A 20,317-nucleotide genomic window follows, 5' to 3' on the forward strand; every position below is an offset into this window, starting at 1 on the left:
CAGGAGGCGCTGTTTAAACACACCTTCCCATCAGCTGTGTTTGTGGCTGGCTTCTTATTGGACGTTTCAGATGCCTGGGGGTCAACCTCCTCTTCAATCACTTCTTTCTGGTGTTTGAGCTTTTCCTCCTCCAGGCGGCGCCGTTTCTCCCGCTGGCGCTTTATGGCCGTCACCCGGTATCTGATCGCCTTGGCAATCACCTTATAGTCTGCTTCGCACACGAACCCCAGCACCACCTGTGACACAGAGACACAGGTAAGACCACCTGCCAACTGGTGTCATGGTGTGATGCCACCTGTGCGGCGGTGCGGGTACCATCTCCTGAGCCACCTCCTCGGGGACGTCCTTGTACAGCTCGAACACGAACTCTATGGCGTTATGGTCTTTATATTTGCCACAAAGCTTCTTGTTGTCGTCCATCCGCAGCCAGAGTTTCAGCGACGTCTTCGAACCATCGTCTTCTTCTGCCAGTTCCACGTGGACGCCCAGCTTCTCCTGGAAGAACCGGTGATCCAGCAGGTCCTGAACTGTGAACCTGAAGGCCAGAAAGACAAACAAACACTGAGTTTTCCTGCTGTTACCACAGGCCGTGAACTGCCCACAAACTCGTGGCATTACCTCTCGCTGCTCTTGGTGCGGATGCAGCCCTCAATGATCTCCCTCAGCTCTGGGATGGTCACTTTGGAAAAACTCTCTGGTTTGATTCCCTGAGAGACAAACAGGAAGTCAAAAATCTGGGCATGAGGACATGAAGTAAAACGCGCTAAGCGAGGGCGGGGCCTTACACTGGTGACCTTGCGGTAGATCTGGCCAGCGTTCTGACACTCAGAGTATGGATACTCGGAGGTCGCCATCTCCAGGATGCACATGCCGAAGGCGTAAATGTCCACGGCCTCGTCGTACTTCTCCTCATACATCTCTGGAGCCATGAACTCTGGAGTTCCTGAATGCACCACCAGAAAAACCATGAAGCAGCTTTTTGGGCCCACTGACTTTCTGAGGTCATGGAGGGTTACAGACTGTCTCTTACCAATCACACTCTTAGCGAACGAGGCCTTCTTGAGTGTGGCGAGGCCCAGATCTCCGATCTTGACGGAGGCCGTGGGCCCGGTGATGAAGATGTTGTCACACTTGAGGTCTCGGTGAATGATCGGGGGGCAGCGTGAGTGCAGGAAGTGAAGCCCCTTTAGGATCTGGAGGCTCCAACGCTGCAGCAGCTTCAGTTTCATCTGACGGAACCTGCGCAGGTACCTGGACGAGTTTAAAGAAAGACAGACGAGATCCAAGAAGTCAAATTAGGATCAATAAATAATTAGAATAATAACTTTATCTAAATAGCACTTTTCAAAACACGGGGTTACAAAGCGCAGCTGGACACTGATGATAAGTGTACATGTTAAAACTTACAGACATTCATTCAACGCGTGGTTTCAAACTGCGTCAACAAATGAAGGGGAATGAATTAAGGAAACGCTAACCTATAAAAATGAGTTTTCAGCATTCACTAAAACACAAAGTCAGCCAACCTGATAGTCTGAGGAAGGCTGTCCCACAGCCTACAAACTGCGATCATCTCTGGTTTTAAAATCAGAGGGAGGGACAGTCAGAAGGCCCTGATTGGACGATCGGAGAGGCGGGCTGATCAGGTGTTAGAAGCTCAGCTACATAAGCAGGGCCCATCCATGTAGAGCCTTATATGTCAATAACACAATCTTAAATCTGAATTATACTGGAAGCCAGTGAACGGAGGCAGGGATTGGTGTGATATGTGACTGATAGCTGGTTTTCTGCTTTCTGAACTAATTGGAGATGAGCTATGGAGAGACGCACGTGAAAGACGCAGTAATCAAGATGTATACTAAAAGTTCAAGATGACTGACTGGCAGTAAAGGTTTGATTGTCACAATATTTCTCAGATGAAGGAAACAATACTGGCTAACCTTTGAGAGATTCAAAATTCAGGCGGTAATCAAAAGCGATAAAAAGCAGATGATTTGATGTTATTGGCGAGGGGCCGATGTACTGATAAACGTCCTTAGAGAAACTGTCTGGGCCGAGCACTAGAACCTCGGTTTTACCAGAGTTGAGATGGAGGAAGTCAGACTACATGCAACTAATAATGGCAGAGAAACATTGAAGCAAGAGAGGCTGTTGACATATTACAGTGTGTCATCTGCATAGCAGTGGTAGGAGACTCCATTAAAACCACTGATTAGTTGACCCAGAGGTAACATAGACAAAGACAACAGAACTGGTCCAAGGACCGAGCCCTGGGAGACTCCACTGGTGCAGATGAGGACACTGGTTAATATGAATTCTGAGGAATCTGAAAAGTATAAAGAAACCCATTTGAGACCAGTACCAGCGATGCCGACCCAACAATCTCAACGAGCTGACAAGAAACAGGAAGTTTGGAAATTGGCCCAAAATTGTTTAAAAGAGTGGAGGAGGTTTTTTTTAGTACAGGAAAGACACCGGCTGTTTTAAAGTAATCTGGGACACAGCCAGATGTAAGGGACTGACAAGAGAGAGAGGCCAGGGGGAGGTGCACATGTGTGAGGCTATATCCAAAAGATCTGTTGGAGAAGTGCTTTGACCTCGGACAACAGAACTGGGTAAAAGCCTTCGGCTGGTTGAAGAGGCACGGACTGGGTGTGACCTGATATTTTGATCTTGCAGGTGAAGAAACATTTTCCCAGTTATTAGCAGACACTGGAGTAACAGCAGACTGAAGAGGGTTAGGATGTTTGCTGATGGTGTCAAATAACAACATCGGATTAATCTTTGTTATCGTTACTCACACTAGTAAAATAAGATGTTGGATGAGTGTGACTAATAACTCCTTCATATGGAGATAGGAAGTCTTGTTCCATCTACCTCCAGGTTTTCTGCACCCTCTTCTTTGGTGGTGGATATGATCACTAATCCAGGGGAAGAACTGGTAACGGATTAATCTGACTTTAAATCTGCAACACGATCCAGAATTCATCAGCATGTATTATTTAACCAGTAAACTGAGTAAATGGTAAATGGCCTGTATTTGTACAGTGCTTTACTAGTACCTAAGGACACATTCAGGTATCCACCCATTCACACACACATGCACACACTGGTGATGGCAGCTACATTGTAGCCACAGCCGCCCTGGGGCGCACTGACAGAGTCACTGATATCTGAAAAATTAGTTGTTGATGTACTACGGTGAGAATCAGCATCAAGTTCCCAAATACAGAGTGTTGAGGAACTACAGAAGAACCAAATGTTCTGGTTCTGGACTCACATCTTGAGGGTCCCGGACGTCATGAGCTCCGTCACCAGGATGGTGCATTTGTGTCCCTTCAGCGTCGACTTCCAAGAGTCGTAGAATCGGACGATGTTGGGATGCTGCAGAGCTTTCAGCATCTCCACCTCCTCGTTGAAGCGCTGACGCTCGGCCTTGTTCAGACGGTGAGTCTGTTACGACACGAACACATGAACATTTCCAATCATTCGCTCGTCCGTGAATTCAGAGATCAGATCGGCAAAAAACTCCCTGAAAAGCCTTCAGCTAATCCAAAATGCTGCAGCAAGAGTCCTGACAGGGACTAGAAAGAGAGAGCAGATTTCTCCTGTTTTGGCTTCCTGTTAAATCCAGAATTGAATTCAAAATCCTGCTCCTCACATACAAGGTCTTAAATAATCAGGCCCCATCTTATCTTAATGACCTTGTAGTACCATATCACCCTATTAGAGCACTCCGCTCTCGCTCTGCAGGCCTACTTGTTGTTCCTAGAGTATTTAAAAGTAGAATGGGAGGCAGAGCCTTCAGTTTTCAGGCCCCTCTTCTGTGGAACCAGCTTCCAGTTTGGATTCAGGAGACAGACACTATCTCTACTTTCAAGATTAGGCTTCAAACTTTCCTTTTTGCTAAAGCATATAGTTAGGGCTGGACCAGGTGACCCTGAATCCTCCCTTAGTTATGCTGCAATAGATGTAGGCTGCCGGGGATTCCCATGATGCATTGAGTGTTTCCTTTCCAGTCACCTTTCTCACTCACTATGTGTTAACAGACCTCTCTGCATTGGATCATATCTGTTATTAACCTCTGTCTCTCTTCCACAGCATGTCTTTATCCTGTCTTCCTTCTCTCACACCAACCAATCACAGCAGATGGCCCCGCCCCTCCCTGAGCCTGGTTCTGCTGGAGGTTTCTTCCTGTTAAAAGGGAGTTTTTCCTTCCCACTGTTGCCAAAGTGCTGCTCATAGGGGGTCATATGATTGTTGGGTTTTTCTCTGTATCTATAAAGCGCCTTGAGGCGACTTATGTTGTGATTTGGCGCTATATAAATAAAATTGAATTGAATTGAATTGAATTGAATCAATGAGGCGGCTCTGACGCAGCTTTGCTGTGAAGGACGCTGAGCCCTCGTACACTAACAGATCTGCTGACAGGACAACATACGCTTCTCACATCACTGCAGAGCATGATGGGAAACCAGCACCAAACACACACACGCCGTCTGTACGACGCGTTTCTTTGGTGTATATTTAATTTTTCTGGTTCACACACACAAGAGCTGTGGCACCAGTCTAACCATTAAACAGACATCAAATCGCACCAAGACATACAATTCAAAAAGTCAAATAAATTACACGCAGATTCAGATACTGAAAAGCAGTAAACTAAAAATACAATATTACAACAAAATAAATAAATGGGACAAGAATACATTTAAAAGGAATAAACTCACAATAAATAAATAAAGTAATTAAAATAATAAAAATACAGTTAGAAATATAAAACAAAATGAATGATACAGGAACAATAAAAGTCATAAGATTTAATTAAACATTTACAAATAAAATAAATGAAATATTTAATGAAATAAAAAATAAAGAACATGTAAATGCTGATTTTAAACCTTCTTGTTTAGACACTGGAGGTTACACGCATAACCCTGGCTCTGCGTCACAATCAATCTACTCACCACGATTTTCACAATAAAAGCATGAAAATAAAGGACCACTAAGAAAATGTTTATTTGTGTGTGATCTCAGAAGCTGACCAATCACAGGTGAGCATGAAGGCCAGGTGAGAGTGCCTGTAATAATGACCATAAACACAAAGCAGGAAGTTCAGCACAGAGTTGATCTTTGACCTCTTTGCCCTGTGTGCGTGTGTGTGTGTGTGTGTGTGTGTGTGTGTGTGTGTGTGTGTGTGTGTGTGTGTGTGTGTGTGTTATCAACAGCCAGCAGCTGTCCGTCCAATCAGATACTGTGTACGGTACAACAACGCGCTGAGTCACTGTTAACCCTTTATCACACACGTGCTGGTCTATGTGTCCTTGAGAGGACCGGGCCCCGTGTGTTTTTCACTCTATTAAAGATGAGACGAAAGGACGAAGGACGAGGAAGACAATGGTTTTTGTTGAGCCTGACTGAAGTAGGAGCTTTAAATCAGTCATAAAGTGTTTTATAACCTCACACATAAATTCCTCAGGACAGTCCCTTCGTATTAAACTTCATGCTGTCCTGACTCAGAGCTGAACCTTAAACCACAGACGCTCTCATAAAAACCTAAAAAGACAAACAAACCAACCTTACACTGATCTGGTCTGGGACCAGAGGTCTGCAGGCTCTGATGAAACCCGGTGTGTGACACTCAGCTGTGTGATATTCAGCTCAGCAGGTTTGCATAAACGTTCACTGAGGGGAGAGTCAGTGCTGCTCTGACATGACTGTGCACAGCTGTCCTGCCTGCATGTGTGCAGCAAACGTGTGCCTACAGACTCAGGATTCAATCGCGTTCACAACGACACGCTGCTGACGTCTCTGACTCGCTTGGAACCGATCTTTGACCTTTACTGTGAAACACTTAAGTATCTGTATCAAGCCTCCATGGAGAATCCTGGCTGACCTGTGACCTCTCAGGAAGTCTCATTTAGGTTCAAAGTTACTTTATTTAGACTTTACAGAGAAATGATGGCGTTTGTCGTCCCAAAACACACCTATGTGAACCTGACACACACATGTTTGGTCATCAGGCACGATGAGTCTAATACAACAGTTCTTATTAAGTTGAGTGAGAGGAACAAAGCTGTTTCCATAACGCCTCGCCCTGCATCCCGCAGAGGATGGAGCCATTATTAGAAGTGATAAATCCTCTGCACCTGTTTAGAGTCCAGGGAGGCTAAACAGGCTGCGACTCACCTGTCAGACGGCAGAGGTCTGAGCGAACCATGCCACCAAACGAGTCAAATCAGAAACAATCAAATGATTACAGGGAGTGCAGAATTATTAGGCAAGTTGTATTTCTGAGGAATAATGTTATTATTGAACAACAACCATGTTGTCAATGAACCCAAAAAAGTCATTAATATCAAAGCTGAATGTTTTTGGAAGTAGTTTTTAGTTTGTTTTTAGTTTTAAATATTTTAGGGGGATATCTGTGTGTGCAGGTGACTATTACTGTGCATAATTATTAGGCAACTTAACAAAAAACAAATATATACCCATTTCAATTATCTTGGACGCGTGTGATGGAGCATTGTCCTGCATGAAAATCATGTTTTTCTTGAAGGATGCAGACTTCTTCCTGTACCACTGCTTGAGGAAGGTGTCTTCCAGAAACTGGCAGTAGGACTGGGAGTTGAGCTTGACTCCATCCTCAACCCGAAAAGGCCCCACAAGCTCATCTTTGATGATACCAGCCCAAACCAGTACTCCACCTCCACCTTGCTGGCGTCTGAGTGGGACTGGAGCTCTCTGCCCTTTACCAATCCAGCCACGGGCCCATCCATCTGGCCCATCAAGACTCACTCTCATTTCATCAGTCCATAAAACCTTAGAAAAACCAGTCTTGAGATATTTCTTGGCCCAGTCTTGACGTTTCAGCTTGTGTGTCTTGTTCAGTGGTGGTCGTCTTTCAGCCTTTCTTACCTTGGCCATGTCTCTGAGTATTGCACACCTTGTGCTTTTGGGCACTCCAGTGATGTTGCAGCTCTGAAATATGGCCAAACTGGTGGCAAGTGGCATCTTGGCAGCTGCACGCTTGACTTTTCTCAGTTCATGGGCAGTTATTTTGCGCCTTGGTTTTTCCACACGCTTCTTGCGACCCTGTTGACTATTTTGAATGAAACGCTTGATTGTTCGATGATCACGCTTCAGAAGCTTTGCAATTTTGAGACTGCTGCATCCCTCTGCAAGATATCTCACTATTTTTGACTTTTCTGAGCCTGTCAAGTCCTTCTTTTGACCCATTTTGCCAAAGGAAAGGACGTTGCCTAATAATTATGCACACCTGATATAGGGTGTTGATGTCATTAGACCACACCCCTTCTCATTACAGAGATGCACATCACCTAATAGGCTTCATTGGTAGTAGGCTTTCGAGCCTATACAGCTTGGAGTAAGACAACATGCATGAAGAGGATGATGTGGACAAAATACTCATTTGCCTAATAACTCTGCACTCCCTGTATTATTATTATTTATTAAACGTGACAAACTTCATCTAATATTCTCTGTTAGACGGTATCAGGAAGTGACACGATGCAAACAGGCAGACAGAAAGATGAGAAACACTGGATTCCTCAGCAGCTGTGCTGGCAGAGTTTAAACAGGTCTGTTTTCATCCACCTGCTACAAGTTTATTAACACTTTAACTGGATTATTCTGACAGAACGAGCTCACAGATGAGTAAAGCGCTGCAGTGTTTGGGAGTATGTGGCGTCTACAGCTGCTGATAACAGTGAAGGTAAAGTTGGGAGGCAAACCCATCGAAGCTCACCTCCGTTTATCTCACAGGCGTGCCGCGCCCTTCGGCAGTATCTATGGGCGTCTCCGGCCGCCAGCTTGCTTTCAGTTAAACAGAACCAGCTCGTCTAACGTCGTTTCACACCAAACGCCGAGCAAAGCTTCGCCTCGTGTTGCTCGCACGTTTACAGTCGCCGGTCTGTTTGTGGACACAAATGTTCACCTGTGACGACCAGCGAAAGAACAACCGTTTGTCCACAAACAGGGAGACGTCTTCACCCGGCCGCGGCGAGCTGGCACCGACACCTGCTCAGACTGAACGCCGCAGGAGGAGCACCCCGCGACCCCGACCCTGGACCTCGCTCTGACTGACGATAGCCTTAGTTTGATGCTCTCAGCAGTGCCGCGCTTTTTTGGGGAGTTATTGCAGAAATGCATCTTGGGAGTTGTGGCCAATCATGTTCCTGTTAGTTTTACAGATGGGTCACTGTCAGAAGGCGTGCTCATTAGTGCCGGTGTGTGAACTCATGTCGATAATGATGATGATGAAGAGTCTGAGAGCGTGCAGCTCGCTCAGCCCTGAGGACGGAGGCGCGTCCTCGCAGACACAAACTCAGGTGTGTTAAACATTTACCAAACCTAAAGGTCCTCATTCTGAGCCAATCAGAGCTCACGGTCTGAGGTATCAGCCAATAAAAGCATAAAACCGACCTCAGAGCTCAAACACACAAACTGACCTGAGATAAGAAACAAACAAGTACAAAAAAACGATTATTGTTGTTTAGTAAATAATAAAAACAAATCTTTACTTTTACCACTATTACTGTGTGTGTGTGTGTTACCTGCAGCTCACACCAGGCCACCTCCACCGTGGTCTCGGTGTCGAGTCCTTTGTAAACCGCCTTAAAGGATCCTCGTCCGATCTCGATGTCGAACTTGAGGAATCGTCCATCGGGCGATGAAGCTACCGCCTGTGTCTCTGCTTCGTCGCGCTCTTCCTCCTTCTGTTGCCATGGTAACACCTCCCTGTTTGACAGCACCGCGGCCGCCTCCTCCCCAGAGTCCGAGCTGCCGTCCTGAGGCTTAACCGCAGCATCTGATTGGCTGGCGGGGTCGTCCTTCGATGTGGTCACGTCCGACTCCTCTTCATTCTCTTGTTGTTTTTCTTCTTCAGGTCTTTTTTTGCTGTCGCTGTCAGGGGTCCAAGGCAGCATCCTCCACCTGTGTCAGCTGACTGGTGGTGATGTCTGAGTAGGAGGAGCTGTGGGAGGGTCGATGGAGACACGAGATGTTAAACATCACCATGACGACACACCAACATACAACAACTGCATAACCTGAGCGTCACACAACATACGACCTGATGAATCGGTGCAGCATCGACTCATTTAAACTTGTTGATCCGATCAGTATCAGAGGGCGTTAATGAAAAGAATAACAGGTGCAGGGGCAGCAACGACACACCCCCTGAAACAGGAAACAGGTGGAGGTCGCTGACACTTCCCCTCCTCATCTGACTGCTTTTCACCAGATGTGCATCTGGCTGGGGTCAGTGTGAGGCCATACCTGCAGCCTATAAAGGGCGTCCGTCACTTCCACTTAACCCACCAGCAGGACCAGTATCTGCTCCTCTGTGTAAGGATGAGCTCTGCCGGAGCCACAACATGACCTCCAGCAAGAACACTCTGAGCACCGTCACAGACTCCATGAGGGTGGCCCGAGGGCCCGATGTGAGCCCTGTGCTCCTGCCCAGCACCGTGGAGCCTAACGGGCATGTGCCACAGAGTACCAGAGCTGCCCTGTGCTTCTCACAGATGTGTGAGCAGCTTCAGCCTGAGCACACGTGACAGACGTGAAGGGTCAGGAGAAGCTGAGGAGAACGCTACGCTGCCTGTAACATCGTTCAGAGACTTGATGGCAGATCAGTGATGGTCGGGGGAGGCGTATCCACGGAGGGACACCGGTGTAGCGGGTCCTGCGTTCCTCTGGTGGAAGACGTGTGGAGGACGAAGGACGTGACGGGCCCACATGCTCGTCTGACCTAAAGCTTGCAGAACATCCGGGACATGATGTCTGTACCTCAGACAGGAGCTCAGACCGGGTCCAGATCTGAGAGGAGGTCCTTTAGCACGCGCTCGCCCCGACGTTATCATCATGTACATAAAACACGATGCCACACAAACTACTCACTTGGTTTTACTTTGGTCTGATTTTTTAAAGAAACTTCACTGAAGTTTTATATACATACATACATATATATATAGTATATATACATACATATATATGTATATATACTATATATATATATGTATGTATATATATATACTATATATATATATACATACATATATATATAGTATATATACATACATATATATGTATATATACTATATATATATGTATGTATATATATATACTATATATATACATACATATATAGTATTTATATACATACACATATATATATATATATATATATATATATATATATATGTATGTATGTATGTATATATACATATATATATATGTATATATACATATATATATATGTATATATACATATATATATATATATGTATGTATGTATATATATATATACTATATATACATACATACATATATAGTATTTATATACATACATACATATATATATATATATATATATATATATATATATATATATATATATATATATATATATATATATATATGTATGTATGTATGTATGTATGTATGTATATATACATATATATGTATATATACATATATATATATGTATGTATGTATATATATATATATATACTATATATACATACATACATATATAGTATTTATATACATACATACATACATATATATATATATATATATATATATATATATATATATATGTATGTATGTATGTATGTATGTATATATACATATATGTATATGTATATATACATACATACATACATATATATATATATATATATATATATATATATATATATATATATATATATATGTATGTATATATACTATATATACATACATACATATATAGTATTTATATACATACATACATATACTATATATATGTATGTATATATAGTATATGTATATAAAAAATGTTACTGATTTTGTTTTCTGCGTAAATCAAGTAAATAAAGTTTATTCGTATTTCGTTTTGATATTCTACTTTTTAAAGCACCTGTTTTAAAATGTTTGAAGCACAAAGGAAGTTGTTTACTTCATAAACTATAATACAGTGTGTGTGTGTGTGTGTGTGTGTGGTACTCACGCTGTGTGTGCAGCAGCGGTCACTTCATCAGTCTGACGCCGCAGAAGCAGAAACAGAACAGCAGGTGTTTCAGAGCCGGACTCTGGAAACAGCTTCTCGGAGCACATACGTCATTTCTGCGCAGGCTGCACGCGCTGCAGAAAGAGAGTGTGAGCACGAGCTCTATCAGCACAGCACAGGCGGCACGAAGTGCATGAAGCCCCGCCCACCGGACACCTGTCACCTGCCTGATAGAAACAGGAAGCGAACCAGCCCCCGGGCACTGTGTGAGTACTGACATAAGTACTGCATGTGCTACCAACACGGAGTGCCTGCAGTACTCGGAGCCATGGCTCAGTATTATTGAATAACACACGTTGGATCGGTATTTAATTAGTCCGCGTGCTCGTGAAGGATGATTTTAGTGCCGTCAGTCGCTCGGTGAAGTCGCGATGAACACACTCGCTCTGCTCAGTGAAAAGTTGCTGGTTTGATTCCAGCCAGAGAGTCTGGGTCTCGGCAGGAAGGCCAGTGCAGAGCGCCCCCTCGTGGTCGTGTTTATGTCGCTGAAGGTTTTCACTCTGATGATTTTATAGTTGAGATCTAATAAAGAAAACTGAAGGTAAAATGATTTTAACGGTAAAATAAGGGACAGAAACGTGATGACGCTGTTAGTATAAGAGCAAAGTGAAACTAGTGATAGTGTTAGGCAATCGATTGTGTTATTGATTTATTTGCATTTGTTTATTGAGTTTCTCACGGGTGTTTTTATAAAACCACACTGACGTCATTTATTCATTTCTTTAATTATGTTTTTTTTCTAACAGATTTTTTTCCTTACAGTTTTTCCCTCCGTGGGGTCACGTGACGTTGTTTCTGGTGGGCGGCAGTTTTCCTGTCGTTTATTTATTTGACTGTATTTATTATTTCGTTTGTGGGCGGAGCTTCGTCTTCAGTCGCTGCCCTGTCAGAGCTGTTCGTCTGTGTCTGGAGCAGCAGCATGTGAGTACAGCCCTGCTGTTGTTTGTTTGTTTGTTTGTTTGTTTGTGCAGTCACAGATCGGTTTCTGGCTTTTTAGGATGCGTCTCCATGGTAACAGTCTTGCTTCAAACCAAAAAGCTCTGAAACATTTGGGATGTGAGCAGCACTGACAGCTGCACAGCGTAGTGGAGATACAAGGTTAGCATGGAGGTAAATATCATGACAGCACTGAGAGTGGGTCCACAGAGGTGGTGATGGAGCTGAAACAGGGTTTAGAATAATATTAAAATAATACTGTATAATAATAACACCAACAATAATAATAATATAATAATATTGTTGCTAATTTTACATTTGTGGGTGAAGACTTTGTTCTGAGCAGATCAAACATGAAACAAAGGCGCGTGCGTCCTGTCAGCGTGCGACAGCCCCGTTTCCTGTCCGTGCGGTCAGACCAGAGCGCTCTGATCTCTGATGTTTGTTTGGTGATGTCACAGAGGACCAGTCCTCTGGACGTGTCTGTGCTTCGGCCTGTTGTCTGAACTAAAACGTTTGACCTCAAATAAAACAGGAGTAAACGTCTGACACAGGGAAGGCGAGCACGCCGCCGGCCTCCATCACTGACCTACAGTCAGCTTTAGTCTGTGATCCCATGCCAACATCAAACTGAAGTCTGGGCCGGGATGTGATCAGGATGCAGTGCGGCTGGGTCAGGGTCACACCTGAGTCAGGACCCTGTCAGGGAGGGGCTTGAACGGTTTCCATGGCCACACATTATATCAGCGTTACAGGAGCGTGACGCTTTATGTTCAAATAATGATGATAAATATTGATGAATACAAAAACACATTTGTGGTCTGTCATGTGACTGCTGTGAAGCGTTGCTCACGACCTCAGCACAGGTGATGATGATGATGATGATGATGAACTCACTGCAGCTGTTACAGTACACTGAGTGTGAGGCTTCTGAGTGGGTGGAGGAGCTCAAGTGTTGGGCTGTGTTCACAGTGAGCGTGGATGGATGTAGTCCTGCGGTCAGCTGGAGGTCACTTCACTGTAATCCTGTCAGTTTCTTATCAACAACAGTTCACTACTGAAAGAGCACAACAGGCTTTTATTGTGAAAGGCAAGGACAGGAAGAGTCCTTTTGAATAGAAAACACTGAGGAAGAGGAGTCACATGACAGGATGACAGAATTCCTCCTTTTACATGAGTGCTGAGACAACAGGAAGTTTGAATCTCAGTCAGATTTTTTACCCGGATCAATAAAACATGAACAATGTCACTGATTATTATTGATCTGAGGCTTTATTGATCCAGCTAACAGTAAGAACTCGAATTTGTAGCTGTGAACAAAGGCTACGTTTACCACAGTGATGAAAAGTTTCAAAGTAAAAGCCTCGTCGGTGTAGCGGAGCCCAGAGGAACAGACCAGCAGCTTTAAAGGGTTCGAAGGTTAACTTCTTTTTTCTTCTCTCTTCTTTCTTAATCCCTGTGGGAGGATTTAATCTGATAATCTGCTCATTTCCTCGTTGGCTTCATGAATCCGTCTCCTTTATCTTCTTCTCATCCCTTTATTCTCCTCCTCCTCACTCTGTGTAATCCCCGCCTTAATCTTTTGTTTTCCTGCTGTTTTGTTACAACATTGTTTTATTCCAGAAACTTCCTCTCCCGGCGCCTGATATCAGTAACGAGTGTTAACAACAAGTTAATAATGATTATTGATCAGCTGACCGTGATGGTGTGTTTCTGACGTCTGAGTCTTTATTCCAACAAACATCAGTGTGAGGACTGGAGTCTGCAGGGGGCACCGCTGAACTTTGAACTGTTTTTCTGCAGACAGGCTCCACCCCCGGCTCCCTGCTGCTTACACCGAGTCAAAATGGCCGCCAGCAGCTGAACATGTGACAGGAAGTTAAAGTAACAAGTCGACTCTGTGATCATCATGTCCCACGCCAAGCACCTGCTGCCGATGCCTTCCACTGTGGTGGATGTTTCACTGCAGAGGATGCCCCGCCTCCTTTTTCTTCTTCTTCTGGTGTTGACGTCACTCAGCCTGGTGTCGGCCACATCACCGCTCACTGTGGCATTGTGGCGTCGTGGCAACCGAGTCTCCACTATCAGCGCCTGCCACCGACTGGAGACAGCAGACGGAGGACTGACGGTCCGCTGCAGTGGACTCAGACTGACCCAGGTGTGTGTGTGTCTGTGTGCGTGCGTGTGCGTGTGTGGCTGCTTTTCCTAGCTTCAGGTGGACTTTAGCCTCTGAATGACCTGTGAAAACCTCCAACCCGAGAATGAAACTACCCCTGACTTTAAGTTCTCAGGCAGGATGAGGATGTTCTTTAAGCTTTAGCAGACGGCATCCGTGCGCTCACAGTATCCAGGTGTGTTTGTGCGCTCAGGTACCCATCGGCCTGCCGAACCGCACCACTCGTCTGTTTCTGAATAAAAACCTGCTGACCTCTCTGGCGGCCGACACGTTCTCCAGTCTGTTCCTGCTCGATGAGCTCGACCTGTCACATAACCAGGTAGTGAACAGCTCTTCATACCAGTTTAGAGTATGCACCAGTTTAATACCAGTAAGACACAGCAGGATCATACTGTTTCGCCCTCCTCAGCTCTCCTCACTTGAAGACGGTTGTTTCCGTGGGTTGGACTCGCTTACTTTCTTGGACCTGTCGTACAACCGCCTGTCCACGCTGGAGCTGCCGGTGCTCGGCGGTCTGCAGATTGAGGCCAACCTCACACATAACCCCTGGCACTGTGACTGCAGGATGGAGGTGTGCACAGATGCAATGATGTGTGTTTGTAGTTCACACAAAGTCATTACAACTTTCTGTTTGTGTTTAGATGTCCATGCCTCAGTTGGATCTGGACCCGACCTCACTAGCAGAAGTTGTCTGTGCAACCTCTGATCTCCCAAACCTCGGTAAGCTTTCTCTCAGCAGATGTGCTGAACAAAGAACACACAACACATCATTTTTCCTTCTTTTGTACCATTTTGTTCTTTACTTTTGGCTACACACTGATTTATGGTCTGACACTGTGTGATGTGGTGTTACAGGAGCTGTCGGGATACCACTGTTTGTGCTGATGGAGGACTGGGATCTGTGTTTGTCTGTGAGGAGAACCACTGATGTGGTGACACTCGTCACCATGTTCCTCTGGCTCTTCATGCTCATCTGCTACCTGGCCTACTACATCCGCCAGAACCAGGCGGTCACACGCCGAAACCTGGAGTACCTGAAGTTACTGGAGAGCAAAAATCCTTATAAACCCAAAAAGACAACTTCATGATGACCTTTTGGAATTCCTGAATGCCTGTCTAGAGTTACCCACAGCTGTGTTTTCCCTCAAAGACATCCGTAATGACTTCCAGAGCAATTTCTTTGCCCACAGTCAAAGGAGCTTGCAAAGAAAAGCATCTGGACTTCTTTAAGTTGCTTGAAGACGTTTCACCTCTCATCCGAGAAGCTTCTTCAGTTCTAAGGTCAAATGGTGGAGAGTCCCAGATATAAACCTAGTGGGAGTGACCCCCCACAGAGGGACAAAAGGACCCCTGATGATCCTCTAATCGCCTGAGCCAATCAGGGTGTGGGCCCCAATCAGGAGGTGGCTCTTCTGTGTTGTGCCATGCGCTTCACAAGCGCATGGCACAACACAGAAGAGCCACCTCCACAGGACAAGACTCAGCAGTCCATCTGCATCTAAAGGTCAAAGGTCACTCTTTCGAGGATGCCAATGTTCACATTTTGGACAGAGAGGACAGATGGTTTGAAAGAGGAGTGAAAAAAGCATCTATGCCCACTGTGAGCGACCATCTTTGAACAGAGGCGGGGTTTACGACACCAACTCTCTGCCATCTATAATCCAGTTTTGAGATCCTTCCCAGACGCCTTAACACCCACTCACATCCTGGGCCATCTGACCTCAGGAATTCGCATGATAAGGTGGGGCCAGGTTTCACAATGAACACACCCGAAACTCTGGCTGATTGGGACCCACACCCAGTTTCACACCTTGGCTCAGGCGATTAGAGGATCATCAGGGGTCCTTTTGTCCCTCTGTGGGGGGAAACTCCCACTAGGTTTATATCTGGGACTCTCCACCATTTGACCTTAGAACTGAAGAAGCTTCTCGGATGAGAGGTGAAACGTCTTCAAGCAACTTAAAGAAGTCCAGACGCTTTTCTTTGCAAGCTCCTTTGACTAAGATGACCTGGATGACTGAGAACCTTCACAGACATTCTTTGCCCACAGGTGCCCACGGGACTCCAGGTACCTTCTGATCAGTTGCTCCCCTCCAAAAGTTACAAAAGCACATAAAGGACTCCCTAATGATGCAATGCAATACCTCACTGACACTCAGCATCTCTAAGGAACCACAAAGCTTCTCTAGAATGTGATCATGTACTTCTAGGTCTTCCTCTGAGAACCCTGTAACCTTCTGAAGCACGTCTTCAGAGTGTCCTGTGAAAGATTTCTACAACATATTCAAGTCCTCCTAGAACCTTCTCAGTCTCTTCACAAGCCCATAAGCCCTTCACAAGGACTCTCAAACTTTCCTGTGACTTCCTTATAGAGACTGTTTGTTCTCCTAGATCGATGTGATCTGAGTTTCTCAGAGATGTCTGATACTAGTTTTCCACCGACATGGTCCCGGTGGTGGTGCAGATCCAGTTTGGTCTTGGTACCTTATCAGAACCAGCCTGGATGACGTCCTTCCTCTAAGTATCGGCTCTGGGGAAAACAACATCAGAAGGACCCCAGCCTGAAGCAAAAAAAACACCGAAACTTTGCGTCTTTACCAACTGTTAGTTTCCACGACACGCTTACCATGTTTTGAAGGAAGGAAGGTTCAGGGCTTAAGCAATCAGCATCATGGGCTCATCCGGTTAGAAGAAGAATAAGCAGCCATCTAATTCAGAATTATTCTCAGGGTTCTCCTTTTATTCTCGAATAAATAAGGCAAAGAAGGAAGGAAACAAAGACACTCATGGACTGCCACAGCTGAAAGAAAACAGGAAAACAGAGATTTAAGTTACTCATTCCCTTAAACAATACATAAAATAAAACCCAAATAGAACCTCACCTCAGCTGCCGCCCCGTGTGGAAGTGAAGAAAGAGTGAGCCAAAAGTGAATGCAGTCCTTATATAATGTGTGACAGGTGAGTGCAATCGAGGACAAGCACCACACCCAATCAAAGGTGAGAGAACTAAACAAGGTGCATCTGGTGAAGTGAGTGGTACCAGTTCAGACTTTTTGCAGGAGAAACACGTGAAACTGGTTCTAGACAGGATGCTAGCCGTGCTTAGAAAACACGAAGAGCTGCAGTAGGACCTGGTTACCAACAATAAACAAAAGCCCTCAAAGTTCGTTCTGCAGTTTTCCTTTCTTCTGAACTTCACCAACCACAGCATGGCTGTGCAGCAGAACGTGTAGGTACACAAAGACTACACATGCTCACATTTCACTGTGAGCGGCCCCTTCACCTGAGAGGTGATGCTGCTGTATGGGCAGATGGTGATTTTGATTTTGGGCTGACCTCTCTGTGAGGAAGCCGCAGGGATGCGTGAGAATGTAAAACTGGTCACTGAGAGGTTACTGAGGAAGTTCTAGGATCCCCTGAAGCTCTTCCTCAGGTGGCTTCCACAGTCAGGACCGCCCTGAGTGGTTTTTACACCAGCAGGGGAAATATTTTTCTTTTTAATAAATGAATCATGACGAGGGAACTGTTGTTGCTCTCCACTTGAAGGCTTTGTGCCTTTGCAGCGTGACGTCAGCAGAGACAGATATAAAATCACAGGACGGTCATTTGGCTGTGAAGCTCTTCAGGAAGTACTCTGACCTTCCTGACACCACCATGAGACTTTCTTAATATAATGCCATAATGTCATCGGTCATCTTCCTGTGGTTTCACCCACACAAAGACATATTGGGCCTCGAAGTTCTAGAGAAGCATTTTGGCAGTGTTGGGGAGTAACTGAGTACATGCACCGCCGTTATGTATTTAAAATACAAAGTATGAGTAACTGTATTCCGTTACAGTTACCAATTAAAAGATGATATTCAGAATACAGTTACTTTGTTGAAGTAAATGGATTACATGGCGGTCTTTTCCTGTTTCATATGTTCGGCTATGTCCTCTCTATTTTTGGTAATTCCACGCCGGTGGAAACCCGAACAAACACGCATTAAGAGGCTCTAATGTCTCAGTCTCACGGCCCACGTCACCCCTACCTGCAGCAGCATAATGATTGGAAGAAATATTTTTTAAAAATTATTCACAAAAATTGTTTAATATGAAGGCAACAGGCAGAGTGTTACAGGCATCGCCCTAAAGCACGCAGCCTGATGGGCAGTGTAGTCCGTGCTGCAGGGAGAATGGACTGCCGTACCCGTGATGTGTCTGTGAGCGCGAGGAGGGAGAAAAAGGAAAGGTACGAGCTGTCATCGAGCAGAAACGGGAGCTGGAAGCATGTAAATATAATAATAACCACTGCAGCCAAACAGAGGGCCTGACGAGCCCAGCTGTAAGTAAGCTGTTACGACTCGACTGTACACCGTGTTCATGTTTTCCTCTGAAACAATAAGTTCTGCTGCAGCAGCCTTTCAACGCCTCTCTCTGTCTCTGCTAGCAAAGTGACCCAGACAACAAAGTAAAGCTAGTTTTCAGCTACGAGCCGACACGAACCCGACGTATCAGCCAGAGGTCCCTTTACTACGGTTCGGAGCCGCGGACCTGTTTTATATACGCGTGGAATAGTTTTCTATACGAGATCGCTGCAAAAAGTGCAGCCTTACCTAATGTCCACCTACTGTTACTCATTTATATTAAGATTTAAACATCTAGTTGGTGTGACGAGTAACCTTCAGTAACAGTAATAAATCACACAGCAATAGGACATTCATGTAGTTGTAAAAAGCATGATAATATATTAAGTAATCCAAAGTATTCAGAATACGTTACAAAATACTTGTAATCTGTAGTGGAATACATTTTAAAAGTAACCTTCCCAACACTGCATTTTGGTTTCTTGAAGATGTTTGAGGCGGTACGTGTGATTGAACTGTTCCCTGGCTCTCCATCAGCCCTGTTTGTTTGAACTGTGTCCTCTGTGTTCAGTGAGCTCAGCCGTCATTCTGACTCCACGCGTGAAATAAACCGTTTGTTCTGCTGAGTTCATGTCTTTACTCTTATTCTGACTTCATTATTCTGACTCTAAAGTTACAGAGACACCATCGTTATGTTCGCCACTTCATATTCAAATAACATCAGAAATCACAGTGTGTTCGGCACAGTCTATGGATCCCTGCAGGGTCAGACTTTCATATGTCAGAAATCCGCGGATCAATGCAACGCACTAAAACACATCTCTCACACACACACACACACACACACACACACACACACACACACACACACACACACACGCAAGCCCGTTCAGCTATCTTAGTGAGGACCTTCATTGACATAATGCCTTCCCTAGCCCCTTAGCCTAATCCTAACCATTAAAAATGAATGCCTAACCCTGACCCTAAACCTAACCATAACCTAATTGTAACCCTGACACTAAAACCACATTTTGAGCCTCAAAAAGGTCTTCAAACTTGTGAGGACCAGTGAGTGAGCCTTCAAGAGCCTTCAAGAGAGTGAACACCAGGAAAGCAGCAGGACCAGACGGCATCCCAGGTCGTATCCTAAGAGACTGCACATACCAGCTAGCTCCTGTGTTCACTGAGATATTCAACATCTCTTTATCTCAGTCGGTGATCCCCACATGCTTCAAAGAGTCCATCATTGTTCCTGTCCCGAAGAAACCCCACCCTGCTTCTCTCAATGACTATCGCCCTGTAGCCCTCACCTCAGTAGTGATGAAGTGCTTTGAACGCCTGGCCAGAGACTTCATCATTTCTTCACTACCAGACACACTGGACCCACTACAGTTCGCTTACCGTCCAAATCGTTCCACAGACGATGCCATCTCTCATCTCCTCCACACATCACTCACTCACTTGGACACTAGAAGGGGGAATTATGTTAAAATGCTCTTCATAGACTACAGCTCTGCATTTAACACCATAATTCCCTCCACACTCACCACCAAGCTGGAGCATCTGGGACTCAGCTCATCTATGTGTCAGTGGATCTCCAACTTCCTAACTGGCAGACCGCAGGCAGTAAGGATGGGCGGACATGTCTCAGCCTCCACCACTCTCAGCACTGGAGCCCCCCAGGGGTGTGTTCTGAGCCCCCTGCTGTACTCTTTGTACACATATGACTGCGTGGCCACTACCAGCTCCACCACCATCATCAAGTTTGCTGACGACACCGTC

General features: G+C 45.1%; 2 protein-coding genes across 8 annotated transcripts in view; one reads left to right on the forward strand and one right to left on the reverse strand.

Moving 5' to 3' along the window:
• Positions 1-11,135, reverse strand: part of LOC146712111 (serine/threonine-protein kinase WNK4-like) — a 28,466-nt gene extending 17,331 nt beyond the window's left edge. For all 6 annotated transcript variants that reach the window (XM_085455255.1, XM_085455254.1, XM_085455258.1 and 3 more), the window contains exons 1-8: positions 11,018-11,135; positions 8,577-8,995; positions 3,281-3,453; positions 1,031-1,251; positions 786-943; positions 619-707; positions 316-535; positions 24-236 (exon numbers count right to left, since the gene is read on the reverse strand). In XM_085455255.1, the coding sequence (XP_085311381.1) occupies positions 24-236; positions 316-535; positions 619-707; positions 786-943; positions 1,031-1,251; positions 3,281-3,453; positions 8,577-8,948 (1,446 nt within the window). In that variant the 5' untranslated portion in view covers positions 8,949-8,995; positions 11,018-11,135. The remainder of the gene's footprint in view (positions 1-23; positions 237-315; positions 536-618; positions 708-785; positions 944-1,030; positions 1,252-3,280; positions 3,454-8,576; positions 8,996-11,017) is intronic.
• A 756-nt stretch (positions 11,136-11,891) lies between these two features.
• On the forward strand, positions 11,892-15,393 carry LOC146712112 (leucine-rich repeat-containing protein 3B-like). Of its 2 annotated transcripts, none has more exons than XM_085455493.1 (6): positions 11,892-11,998; positions 13,817-14,171; positions 14,383-14,508; positions 14,599-14,760; positions 14,831-14,909; positions 15,045-15,393. In XM_085455493.1, exons 2-6 carry the CDS (start codon positions 13,923-13,925, stop codon positions 15,275-15,277), a joined length of 849 nt encoding a protein of 282 aa, XP_085311619.1. In that variant the 5' UTR covers positions 11,892-11,998; positions 13,817-13,922; the 3' UTR covers positions 15,278-15,393. The 2 variants fall into 2 exon arrangements, with proteins under 2 accessions (XP_085311619.1, XP_085311620.1); XM_085455494.1 differs by lacking the exon at positions 11,892-11,998 and adding an exon at positions 13,159-13,432.
• Positions 15,394-20,317: the final 4,924 nt, after the last annotated feature.

Source organism: Copadichromis virginalis, linkage group LG4 (assembly GCF_057382275.1).
Source record: "Copadichromis virginalis isolate Kocher_CV1m ecotype Utaka linkage group LG4, C_Virginalis_male_GT1.1, whole genome shotgun sequence".
NCBI classification, from domain to species: domain Eukaryota; kingdom Metazoa; phylum Chordata; class Actinopteri; order Cichliformes; family Cichlidae; genus Copadichromis; species Copadichromis virginalis.

Coding starts and splice junctions, on each gene's coding strand:
- LOC146712112 (XM_085455493.1), top strand. CDS start 13,923: ATGTCCCACGCCAAGCACCTGCTGCCGATGCCTTCCACTGTGGTGGAT. Junction 14,172..14,382: donor GTGGACTCAGACTGACCCAG/GTGTGTGTGTGT, acceptor TTGTGCGCTCAG/GTACCCATCGGCCTGCCGAA. Junction 14,761..14,830: donor ACTGTGACTGCAGGATGGAG/GTGTGCACAGAT, acceptor GTTTGTGTTTAG/ATGTCCATGCCTCAGTTGGA.